Below are 13,217 nucleotides of genomic sequence, written 5' to 3' on the forward strand. Positions count from 1 at the left end.
TTTAAACTTTTGAGGCAGAGAGAGAGAGACAGAGAGAGAGATAGAGACTGTATGACAGACAGTTAGAGAGAAACAGACAGAGAAAGAAAGAAAGTAAGAGACAACAAAAACAACGAGAAAGAAAGAAATTTATGTACAGAAAAAGAGTGAAAAGGAGAGATAAAGAGGGAAACCAATCCTATGAGAGACACTGAGACAGACAGAGAGAAAAAAGAAAGCAAGAGAGAGAGGGAGGACGAGAAAAAATTAGAGCAAGAAAGAGTTAGAAAAGAGAGCGAGAGAGAAAGTGCTAGAGAAAAGGAGTGAAAAAAACAATGCGAGAGACAAAGTAGTCCAGCTACTCATTAAAAACCGCAACTCATTTTTCTCTTGCGCTTCTCTCAGCGTCATCTCAAAGGCCGGATTGAATCCCTAGGCGGGCCTGATCCGCCCCGCGGGTCACATGTTTGGCACCTCTGATCCAAACCGTGCATCATAGACAAAATGACAAACCGGCTTCCTATGAAATCTCCTTTGCATTTATCCAATAGTAAAAACAGCATACACCCATCAATAGTAAACCTGAACGATTTCTATTCCACCCGTTTTTTACATTTGAAAACAATAGAAAGAAGAGCACCTGCGAAGCCAGGTATTTCTCCAGAGGACTGTGGACTTGGCCCATGCTCAGAATGGAGCTGGCAGCGTTGGATTCCGTTGGCGCGTCCTCGCTCAGAAGCAGCTTGCCTTTGAAATAATGGACCACGCACACCACCTGAGCACAAAGTGTGCATTAGCGCCATTCAAAATGAGATATTTCATATGTGGGGGGAGCGGGGGGCAGAAAGATCCATTAGGGTGTATATTCCGTGATTTGATTTTTACAGATTTTTGTGTCATACCGGTACGTAAAAAATGCAGGAAAGCAAACTCATTATTTATGTAGCAATTGTGTGTGAGTGAACACAAACCATGGGCAAGTATTTGGAGTCGGGGGCCACATTGGGTTAAAACATTTGGCCAAGGGGTTCATCCTGGAGATATGTTTTCCCCTTTATTTAAAACGGACATGTTCTGTTTCTTTATATTTATTTCTAAATCAATCGTTTTCATCAAATTGGTTTTGAATTTGTGGTTATGAATAAACTGTGATAATCTAGGGAGGGGGCGCCAACCGTTTTCAAGCTGAGAGCTACTTATTAGTGCAAAGGGCATCCAGTTTGATATGCAATTATAAAATTACAGCTTATGTTACTATGTTTCTCCCAGGTTATGTAGAAAAAAAGAAAGAAATGAGACGCAAAAAGAAAAAAAAAAGAGTAAGAGAGAGAAAAAAACAAGAGAGCAAGTGAGAAAGAGAAAAACGAAGAAAGAAAATAAGAGGGAGCGAAAAACAGTGTCACGGTTGTCATGGCGCCCAATTGGACCCAGCCGTGTGGCGCAAGTTCTGTCACGGTTGCCACGGCGCCCAATTGGCCCTGCCCATGGACACTGGCTGAAACGCGTTGACAGATTGCTTGTTGGGAGTACTTGAACGCGGTCCTTTGAGACGTTAGTTGTCAGAGCGTCTGCAAGACTCCTGTTAGAGTCTGTGTGAAATGCCTACGTCTGTGAATTTGCCTGTGTTTGATCCTGTTTTAGTTTCGGCCTGATCTGTTTGATTTTGATAGCTCTTTTGTTCGGATCTCAATCCACTTCCGCGACCATCGATCCCCGGATCGAGTGTGCGCGCATTCCTTCTCTCCCTAATAAACTGGGAGTATGTTACGCGATTGGGTTCTCCATTACTGTTTCCTGTCCTGGTTCGTGCCAAACAGAGGAAAAACAGAGAGAGAAAGATAAAAACAGAGTGTAGATAGAAAGAGATAAGAAAGGAAAGTAAAAGAGAGAGAGAAGAAGAGGAAAATAAAAATAATGAAAGCTAAAAAGAGCGGACGATAAAACGAGAGAGAGAAAAAGAAAAAAAAGAAAGAAAGTAAGAAAAAAAGAAAGGATATAATTTGGACGTAGGCTCAATTGAACTCCACAGGAAAACATAATTCAGAAAAATCACAATGACCGAGCACTGGTTGAGTATTTTCATAACAGGTCCGCGGGCACCTCAGCTGCCCTCAGGCACCAGGTTGGAGACCCCCTGATCTAGGGAATTCTGAATACAGGACTGTCTCAGAAAATATTGTGAGAATGTTCTTTCATTTCTGGAATGCAATTTTTAAAAAATGTCATACATTCTGAATTCTTTACAAATAGAATGAATTATTATGAATTTGTTTTTTATGATTTTAATATTGCAGATTATGGTTTACAACCTATGTGTCTACTTTCTCATGATATTCTATTATTTTGAAGGGACATCTAAGTCAGCAATATTAAAAGAATAAGACTGTATGAATGTATGAGATTTGAATTTTTTCTAATTGCATTACAGAAATTCAAGAACTGTATCCCGATATTCAAATTTTCTGAGCTAGTCCCGCATAAAGAGAACAATTTGAACCAAATAAATGCATAAAGGTCTCGTCAGACCGCAGGACAGAGTACAATCATCAATGTCTTCTATAGTCTGCTTTATTATTTTTGTTTTTTCTAAAAAATAAAAATGATAACTCACCAAGAAGGTGGCAATGGCCGTGCCGATCATGAACCCGGCGATGACGTCGGACCAGTGGTTTCGGTATTCGGCGATGCGGTTCAGTCCGGTAAGAAAGGCCAGACACACCAGAGCCAAAGACAAAACCGGCTTGGCCAGCCGAGTCCCTTTCACGTGGATTGTGCACGTCACGTACATCTGAAAGCAAGTTGACAAAACTCTCAATGTATATATGTTTTTCTTTTCATTTTTGGGTTGAGAACTATGTCCAGGTGGCAGTGAAGCGCTTCATTTGGAAAATACATCAAAGGAATTACTAAATAAATAATATTGTGTAAACTGTTCCCCTTTATCCTCATTTACTGAAAAATGTCAGTGTTGCTTTACCATTGTCTTCCTGGACTATGTTTGGGTTGAGATGAAACGCTTTATTTAAAAAAAAATTAAATTTAAATGCAGAACTGGTAAATAACACTGTGTTCACTGTTTTCTTTTCTTCTCTCACTTTCTTACAAAAAAACTTGCTATAGCGCCGTTTTGGTGAACTATGTTGAGGTGCAGATGAAGCGCTTCATGTTTCAATAGCTCAATTATTTTGAGTGTATTTTCAAAGGGCGGCCATTTTGCGAATTCTTGTCAACTGAAAATTTGCTTGGTGAACTATGTTGAGATGGCGATGAAGCGCTTCATGTTTCAATAGCTTGTTTATTTTAAGGGTATTTTCAAAGAGCGGCCATTTTGGGAGTTCCTGTCAACTGAAAATGTGCTTGGTGAACTATGTTGAGATGGCGATGAAGCGCTTCATGTTTCAATTGCTCATTTATTTTGAAGGTATTTTCAAAGAGCGGCCATTTTGGGAGTTTTTGTCAACTGAAAATTTGCTTGGTGAACTATGTCGAGGTGGCGATGAAGCGCTTCATGTTTCAGTAGCACAATTATTTTGAGGGTATTTTCAAAGAGCGGCTATTTTTCTTGTCAACTGAACATTTGCTTGTTGTACTATGTTGAGGTGGTGATGAAGCAGTTCATGGTTCAAAAGCTCATTTATTATGAGGGTATTTTCAAAGAGCGGCCATTTTGCTAATTCCTGTCAACTGAAAATTAGATTGCTGAACTATATTGAGGTGACGGTAAAGAACTCAATTTGGAAAATACATCAACATAAATAAATGAATAAATAATTAGTTAATTGATAATATTGTGTACGCTGTCCATCCTTAAACCAGTCTTGGTAAACTATGTTGGGTTGGAGATGAAGTGCTTCATTTTGGGAAAAAAATCTTTTATTCTCTCACTTTCTGAAACAACTTCAAGCCTTCTTTAGCGCCGTCCTGATAAACTATGTTGAGGCCGTGATGAAGCGCTTCATTTTGTTTATCTGACGTTCGTTTTTCGACAGCGAATTTATTTTTGGGGTGTTTTCAAGGAGCAGTAATATTGCCAAATTCGACTGAAATTCAGCTCAGTGAACTATGTACAAGTGGAGATGAAGTGCTTCATTTGGACAAGAAATCCACATAAAGCACGGGTGTCAAACAGGCGTCCTGCGGGCCAGATAAGGCCCACCAATGGTTTAAATCCGTCCCGCAAGACAACAGAGAGAGAAGCGCAAGAGGAAAATGAGCTGTAGTTTTAAATATTTCCACCGGATGTCACCAAGGCCAGTTAACACTTGCAAAACAATTGCGGTAGTATTTCTCCATTTCTCTCTGACTCACTTCTTTTTTTATTTATTCCTCTCTCTTTTTCTTTCTCCTGTTCACTTTCTCTTTCTCTCTCTTTTTCTCTTTTCTCTATTTCTCTCTCACTCTCTAACTCTTGCTTTTTCTCTGTCTTGCTCTCTTTCTATTTTCTCTCTCTAATTTACACTTTAATTCTCTTTCTATTTTTCTCTTTCTTTCCCTTTTTCGACCTCTCTCTCTCTCTCTCACCTCACTTTGTCTCTTTTTCTCCTGCTGACTCATTTTCTTTCTGTCGTTTCACTTCTCTTATTCTTTTTATCTTTCTCTTTTTTCACTTTTTTTTCTCTCTATATTCATCTCCCCCTTGTTCTCCATTTATATCTTTATTCTGCTCTCTCTTTTTCTCTCACTGTCACTCTGTCTCCCTTGTTCTCCCTATCTGTTTATCGCTCTCTCTTTCCCTCCCTCTCTTTCTCTGTCTTTTTCTCCCTCTCTCTTTCTCCTAAACTTACTAGTCCAGCCCCCGGGAGATTTGTTTATAGTATTTGTGGCCCCCAGCTAAAACGAGTTTGACACCCTAGACATAAAGAATAAACAATATTGAGGGCACCATTCCCCTTAAATCCTGTTTACTGAAAAAACGTCAGTGTTGTTTTAGCTCTGTCTTTTGTTGAACTATGTTTGGGTGGAAATGAAGCACTTCATTTTGGAAAAAAACATGAACAAAAAATAAGTTGACAAAACTATGTACGTGTTTCCTTTTTTGGTGGAGACCCCCCCCCCTTTTATTTTTTTAATGTGACCCATATCTGAATGCTGCACCCACATTTGAGCGCACGCAAAGGGCCAAAGCAGCTAAATCAAAGTGACACTTCTCCTGTAAAATTGTCCACGAGCAGTTTTCTTCTTTTTGGGCTTTTTTTTTTGTGTGTGTCATCCTCTCTCACCCTCGTGCTTCTCCGTGAGGCTTTTTGACACGCGCTGTTGTCACGGAACTTGAGGTGACCCAAATTACAAACACATAGGGAAAACATTTTTTTTTAATCGATAATCATTTAAAAACATACCCTAGCACATGCCTCTATTGCTATGGTGGTCATTTAGTACAATACAACCCAATAAAACAGGTTCATGTTTTTATTACATTTTTTTGTGGAAAACCCAATTTGGCCCAAACTCACCCAGACCCTAGCTCCGGCGACCCCCATGGTAATCGAGTATTGAAACCCCTGTCTTAAGACAAGCTATGATGAAGTGTTTCTGGTACATATCAGGAACAGTAAATTCTTTGAGTTTGGAACATTAAAACACAGTACCCTAAATTATCCGAGAAAATTGGGTTAGCGCGACTCAAACTTTTTGTGGTAAACACAATTTGGCCCAACCTCACCCGGACCCTAGCACCAACGGTCCCCAGGTTAATCGAGTTTGAGACACCTGCCTTAACACAAGCTATGAGAAAGTGTTTATGGTACATATCAGGAACAGTAAATCCTGTGAATTTGGAACATTAAAAGACAGTACCCGAAAATATCCGAGAAAATTGGGTTAGCGCGACTCAAACTTTTTGTGGAAAATCTAATTGGCCCAACATCACCCAGACCCTAGCTCCGGCGGCTCCCATGGTAATTGAGTATTGAGACCCCTGTCTTAAGACAAGCTATGATGAAGTGTTTCTGGTACATATCAGGAACATTAAATTATTTGAATTTGGAACATTAAAACACAGTACCTGAAAATATCAGAGAAAATTGGGTTAGCGGGACTAAAACTTTTTGTGGAAAACCCAATTTGGCCCAACCTCACCCAGACCCTAGCTCCGGCGGCTCCCATGGTAATCGAGTATTGAGACCCCTGCCTTAATAAAAGCTATGATGAAGTGTTTCTGGTACATATCAGGAACAGTAAATCCTTTGAATTTGGAACATTAAAACAAAGTACCTGAAAATTGGGTTCGCGCGATTATAACTTTTTGTGGAAAACCCATATTGGCCCAACCTCACCCAGACCCTAGCTCCGGTGGCCCCCATTGTAATTGAGTATTGAGACCCCTGCCTTAAGACAGGCTATGATGAAGTGTTTCTGGTACATATCAGGAACAGTAAATCAAATCCTGTGAATTTGGAGCATTAAGAAACAGTACCCGAAAATATCAAAGAAAATTGGGTTAGCCCGACTCAAACTTTTTGTGGAAAACCCAATTTGGCTCAACCTCACCCAGACCCTAGCTCCGGCGGCTCCCATGGTAATCGAGTATTGAGACCCCTGTCTTAAGACAAGCTATGATGAAGTGTTTCTGGTACATATAAGGAACATTAAATCCTTTGAATTTGGAACATTAAAACACAGTACCTGAAAATATCAGAGAAAATTGGGTTAGCGGGACTAAAACTTTTTGTGGAAAACCCAATTTGGCCCAACCTCACCCAGACCCTAGCTCCATGGTAATCGAGCCTCGAGACCCCTGCCTTAATAAAAACTATGAAGTGTTTCTGGTACTTTGAGTTTAGAACATTAAAACATAGTACCCGAATATATCCGAGAAAATTGGGCTAGCGCGACTCACAGCCAGGTAGAGGGCAGCGTAGATGCTGAGGGCCGCCTCCTTGGATGGGAAAGTCTTTCGGGCTTGCATAATTTCGTTCTGGTTTCCCGTGCAAGCCTCCCGCTGGGTGATGTAGCGCAGTGCCTGGTGGCAACCCAACGCCGTGTAGTTGGGTTTGCAGATGGTCATGAAATACGGCGCCAAATTCCCCGTCACAACCTGTCCCGCGTTGACGAAAATGTCCACCGTGAAGAGGCCGAACGTGTAAACTCCTGCTTGAAAAATGGACAAGATATATGGATATCATTTCTGGTCTATGAGGTACACTCTTGCAAATATGGATTTTTCATGTGAACCTGACAGTCTATGAAAACATACATTCCGTAATACCAGGAAATAATGACTGGATGGCTTGCCCTGCTTGCTTATACTAATTCTATTGTTGGGGGCTCAGGTTTGTGCCAAATCAAGATCCTTGGTCTCACTATCTCTCTCTGTCATGAGGCAAGAGTATTGTGTGCCTCACATAGCATATGCAGATGTTCAACACAGCAATGCATTATATACTAAGTGTATTCATAATATAGTATTAAATTTAGCAATTAAAAAAAAAAGAAAACCTTAAAACTCAGTCAGATGAGATTAAAACTGAATAAACATTTGCAATTGATATATATTTCAATTTATATTTACACATATTTGCCAGGCATTTTACTTGGACTAGCTTGTCGGGCCTTTGTTTTGTTGAAAAAGCAACAGGAAGCCACTAGGGAGTGCCAAAGAGCTGCATGGCCGCATGCAGCTCCAGAGCTGTTCCTACACGAAAGCAGATGTCTGTCGATTTTGTTGGTATTTATTGGGAGTGCCTTGTCATGAAACCTCGCTAAAAACACTCCCAGAAGCCTAAAGTACAACTGTGTTAATTCTTGCAAAAATCTGTTCAGTTGTTTCCGAGCCTATAAACCACGTACAAACACAAACACATGCTCAGATTTCAGGATTTACAAATAGGTTAACTTTAAGATAAGATTTCCATGATGACAGGTGAGGCTGTGACTAACCTGCCTCCCCTGACTGAACGTCACTTATTATACTATACTATACTATACTATACTATACAATACTATACTATACTATACTATACTATACTATATTACAGTAGAGTTACTAACCAGTGAATTGTGGAATCCAATCACATACTATAATTATTTCTGCAATGAGGCTTGACAATTGTGTGCCTCACTCTGGATTTGCAGATGCTCAACATAGTAATATCTTACATACTAATTGCATTAATGATATCAGTATTATCATGTGAAAATTCTGAAATTTCTAAAAAGGAAATCCAAAAATTGTGAAGTAAAATGAGAAAGAACTTTAATAAATATGAGCATTTGATATATTGATATATTTTGAATTGTATATATCCATGATGACAGAGTGAGGCCAAATGAGCGTTCCGTTCGCTTATGACACTTTGCTACCTTAAGGGTACCCAGCTTCATCATGGACTTCAAAGAGCCGGCTTATAGAACTGTTCCTTTCGCCCATGACACATCACTATCTGGAAGGAGAGCCAACTCCTGAGCCGACTCTTAAAAACATCCAGAATTCCCATTAATGGAACGGCTCCCATCGATCACTACAAAGAGCCAGCCCATAGAGCCAGTACGTTTGCTAAAAAAAGTATTCCGGCCCTATTTAGAAAACCCTCTCTTTTGGCCTAGCTCTCTAAAGAGTCGGTTCTTTCGACTCCCAAACGGCTCTTTTATCGATGTATTATCAATAATAATGAAACATAGTGCAACTAATAGATTCATAACTAATTTTAAAACTGTACTATACTATTATATTATCCTTTATTTTTTTCAGCCTGCCACCTACTTTTACCCATTTTAAACTATTTCAATCGTTCAACACATATGGAACGGTCTGCTGTGGTAGCCATGATATTTTTAAGAGGAGGCCCAAAACCCACTTTTTTAATATGGCTTTTGAATGAACATTTTTTAATTTAACTTTGATTTGTTGAAATTCTAATCTTTTACTGTATCATAAGTTACTTTTATTTCACATTTTTATGTTTTGTATCCCAGTTGTTTTCATCTATATTTCTATATATTTTAGTGTTTCCTCTTTTGGCTGGCTGCTGCCATCCCTATCAGTGTGGAGAACTCCCCCTCAGGTCCCTTTCCTCACATGGTTAATCTGTGCCTTTTCATAATCACATTTTATTTCTTTAACTCTTTATTTTCAATTGTATTTTAACCAGTGTGTGTCTGTATGACATCTTTTAGGTGGTTGAGTAGGGATAAAGGAGGGGATTTTATTGTCTTATCGCACACTGAATGTTTTTATACAGCACTTTGAGTCACAAATTTCTTGCCTGAAAAGCGCCTTACAAATACATTTGAATGGATTACAATGGTATTATGCAAACAACTTTAAAGTTAAGCAACAAAGAATCCTTAAAAAAACATGACACAATACATGCAAGTTAAAAAAAACAACAACAAATAAACTATGATATGCAAGAATACATTTTCTGACCACAGGATTCCTTAGGAACACACAAAATATCCATTTTAATCCAAGCGACAAAGAAAATGGCCCCGTTATTACTTAAATAATTCAATGCTTTTCCCCTACGCTGCTTCCAGATGTGTGCTTTCCTATTTATCCATTTAACCAATCACATTTTAGCCATTACTTGATGTCAGAGCCAAAGTTCTTCCTGGGGGCATTCACAACCAGTTCTGCAGGCCCTAAGGCATAAAATGACTTGCTTTAGCCAATCAGATTCCGAGTTGACCTTCAAAAAGCGTAAGGTAACGTCAGCGGTTCCACAAATTGTGATTGGCTACTGGGTGGTAACACAAGTATCGCAACAAGAAGGTGAAGAAAAAATTCCCATGTGTCCCCCGCTTCTCTTTTAGCCCTAGTCAGAATTTAAACTTATGCCAGAAATATGAAGAGACAGGCTGGACTTATAGACTGATAGACTATAACTTCTTGATGGAACTGAAAACAATGAAGACGGATTCATCAAAATAAAGGAGGATGATTTTTTTTGCACGAATAGAAAAGATTTTAGTTGAGTGTGTGTGAGAGAATAGGTAAGTGTGAAGCACATGGTAAAGCGCTTTGGGAGGTTTTTAGTGACTTGAAAAGCGCTATATACGGACGCTCCCCTACTTACGACCATTCGACTTACGAAAACGGTAAATACAAACATTTTTTTTCGGGATGTCGAAAAATACTTGGACATTGCTGTAATTTAGATTTTGTTTTGTGCACCTTTTACAAGTACAGGACATTACTGTAGTGCTTGTTTCCGCCACTACCGGCGTGTGGCGCTGTGAAAGGTCACCCAGCATCCCCCCCGAAGAAGAAATCTGGCTTCCTCTTCCTAGTTTGTGTGTAAACATCCTATACTGTGTCTCCAGCGCGCTAAGAACTTTTAACATTTTTATTGTTTAATATCTTGTGCATCCAGGGCAGCACGGTGCTGCAGTGGTTAGCGCGTGTGCAGCACAGTTATGAGGTCAAGAGATCGAACGTCCTGTGTGGTGTTTGCATGTTCTCTGCACTCTGGTTTCCTCCCACATTCCAAAACCATGCATGTCAAGTTAATTGGCCGGTCCAAATTGTCCCTAGGTGTGAATGCGCGAGTGAATTGTCTGTCTCTGTGTGCCCTGCGACTGGCTGGCAACCAGTTCAGGGTGTCCCCTGCCCACTGCCCAAAGATAGCTGGGATGGCCTCCAGCACACCCGCGACCCTACTGAAGATAAGCGGTGCAGATAATAGATGCTGAGTGTCAAGTTAATTGGCCGGTCCAAATTGTCCCTAGGTGTGAATGCGGTGCAGATAATGGATGGATGGATCTTGTGCATCCATTCAATATGGTTAGTGTGAACTGTAAATATGAGGCAAGCCGGTTCTTTTGAAAGAAGAAGTGGAATAAGAAAGATTGATGCGGTTAAGAAACGGTTGGCCCGCTTTTTTTTTGGGCCACTTTCTACCACAGAGGAGGAAGTCGCCTAACCATTGAAGCTCATCTTCCAAAAGTAAGTAACTTTATTTATCTTTATAGAGCATATTATTTAATGGAATATTTTAGCACAAAACAATACAGGTTACTTATACAAGCCTTAAATCATTCTACTGAGACAGCCCTTGCTAAAGTAACCAATGATCTCCTTTTAACAATAGATTCTGGTGCCTCATCAATGTTACTGCTGCTGGATCTCAGCGCTGCTTTTGATACGGTCGACCACAACATATTATTGGTTCGTCTAGAACGCATTGGTATCTCAGGAACTGTACTCTCGTGGTTTAGGTCCTACCTGTCAGACAGGATGCAATGTGTTAACTATGGCAATCTGACCTCTAAACAATCTAATGTCCCTTGTGGTGTTCCTCAAGGCTCTGTACTTGGCCCCCTTCTTTTTAGTATTTATATGATCCCGCTTGGTGACATTATCCGCAAGTATAATATTAGTTTCCATTGCTATGCAGATGACACTCAACTGTATGTGCCACTGGAAAAAACTGGACATTTAAGTTTTAGAAATCTGGAGGCTTGCCTTACTGAGATTCAAAGATGGATGTCAAATAATTTTTTACGCCTTAACCCAGAAAAAACTGAAATGTTGATTATTGGTCCAGCTCACTGTCGTCAGTTGTTTCCAAACACTACCCTGAACCTAGACAAATGTAATATCACCCATAGTGACTCGGTCAAAAATCTAGGTGTTATATTTGATCCTAATCTGTCGTTTCAGTTACACGTGAAAAATATTACTAGAATAGCTTTCTACCACCTCCGTAATATTGCGAAGATTCGTTCGATGCTGTCCCAATCAGATGCAGAGATTTTAATTCATGCGTTTATTACTTCTCGGCTTGATTACTGTAATGTATTGCTTTCTGGTCTCCCGATGTCTAGCGTTAAAAGTTTGTAGCTGGTTCAGAATGCGGCAGCTAGACTTTTGACTAAGACCAAAAAGTTTGAGCATATTACTCCTGTATTGGCCAACTTGCACTGGCTCCCAGTCCACTTAAGATGTGACTTTAAGGTTCTCTTATTAACATATAAATGTTTGCATGGGCTTGCACCCTCTTATCTCTCCGATTTGATTTCCCCCTATGTTCCTGCACGGAGTCTGCGCTCGGAAAATGCCGGTCTACTTGTGACTCCGAGAGCCAAGAAGTCTGCGGGCTCGAGAGCGTTCTCCATCCGGGCCCCGGTGTTATGGAACGCCCTGCCTCTGGAGATAAGATCTGCAACCTCAGCGGGAAGTTTTTAAATCGAGGCTTAAGACACACTTCTATTCCAAAGCATATGATTGATGCCCACCTCATATTCTGTTTTGTCCTGTCTTTTTCCGACGCCTGCCTGGCTGATACGAAGGAGAAGGATGATTTGGGATGGGTCAGCGGACCAGCGTCTGACGTGCAGCATGTCAACCCCTGCATTTACCAGCTGGCAGAGACGGGAGGCAGCGTCGTGGCCGTCATAGACTTTCTGGACTGATTTGCAGGCTGGGGGCGTCGTTGATGTCATGCACTTTCCGGAAATTTTCAACATCTTACCTTATGTTTACTATTATGTGTACAGTAATGCTAATTGTAATTCACCCTGGTCAATCCTGGAAGGGGGATTACCACATGTGAGGTCCTTTCTCAAGGTTTCTCTTTTCTCCTCACACTGAGGTTTTTGAGTTTTCCTTGCCCGCATGCTGGTTTAAGATCAGGTAATTGTGTAATTTTGTAACTGTAATCCTGTGCAGTCCTTTGAGACATTTTTGTGATTAAGGGCTATATAAATAAATTTGACTTGTAAAGCCCTTTATTACAAGGAGTTTCAAAAGGCTGCACAGACCACAGATTACTGCAAACTACAGACTATTATTACACAATCCCCTGATCTAAAACCTAGACACACTTATATAAACCTTAAACATACATTTCATTGAAAATATAGCACTGAAGCAACAAATTCGACTTTCGAACGGTCGTTTACCATAGATCGGTGGGAAGCCGGCTCCCTTCTATCAGTTTAAAGAGCCAGCTCATGGAGCCGTTTCGGTCACGAAGCGACCCATAGCTAATTCCCCTCACTCATGTGCAGTAAGGCCTTCATTCTATTTTGTCACAGCAGCAATGTGAACCTCCAGATGTTGACAAGTCCGTTTTTAACAAGCATGAAATAGATTTTGTCAAGCCCCCGTGTGACTCACTTGCAAACGAGGCTCGGCGTTCTAATTCTGTCCTCTAAAGCCCTCTAAACTCAGGCGCTTTGTGTTTTCCGGATGACTGCTGCTTTCTAGCTGGCCATCCTTCACCTCCCCAAATTGCTTATTAGGGCGTGAACATAATTCAGCTCGTCCCATCGAATAAGCCGCGGGAGGCGCTTTC

General features: G+C 40.5%; 1 protein-coding gene across 1 annotated transcript in view; it reads right to left on the reverse strand.

The window, feature by feature from the left end:
• plppr5b (phospholipid phosphatase related 5b) overlaps positions 1 to 13,217 on the reverse strand; it is a 34,980-nt gene that overhangs the window by 6,285 nt on the left and 15,478 nt on the right. Inside the window, exons 3-5 of the mRNA XM_088321965.1 lie at positions 6,818 to 7,068; positions 2,591 to 2,767; positions 620 to 754 (exon numbers count right to left, since the gene is read on the reverse strand). Coding sequence (XP_088178091.1) covers positions 620 to 754; positions 2,591 to 2,767; positions 6,818 to 7,068 — 563 coding nt within the window. The remainder of the gene's footprint in view (positions 1 to 619; positions 755 to 2,590; positions 2,768 to 6,817; positions 7,069 to 13,217) is intronic.

The sequence above is a fragment of the Urocampus carinirostris genome, chromosome 18 (genome assembly GCF_059441175.1).
Source record: "Urocampus carinirostris isolate Australia breed hairy pipefish chromosome 18, RoL_Ucar_1.0, whole genome shotgun sequence".
In the NCBI taxonomy this organism is placed as follows: Eukaryota; Metazoa; Chordata; class Actinopteri; order Syngnathiformes; family Syngnathidae; genus Urocampus; species Urocampus carinirostris.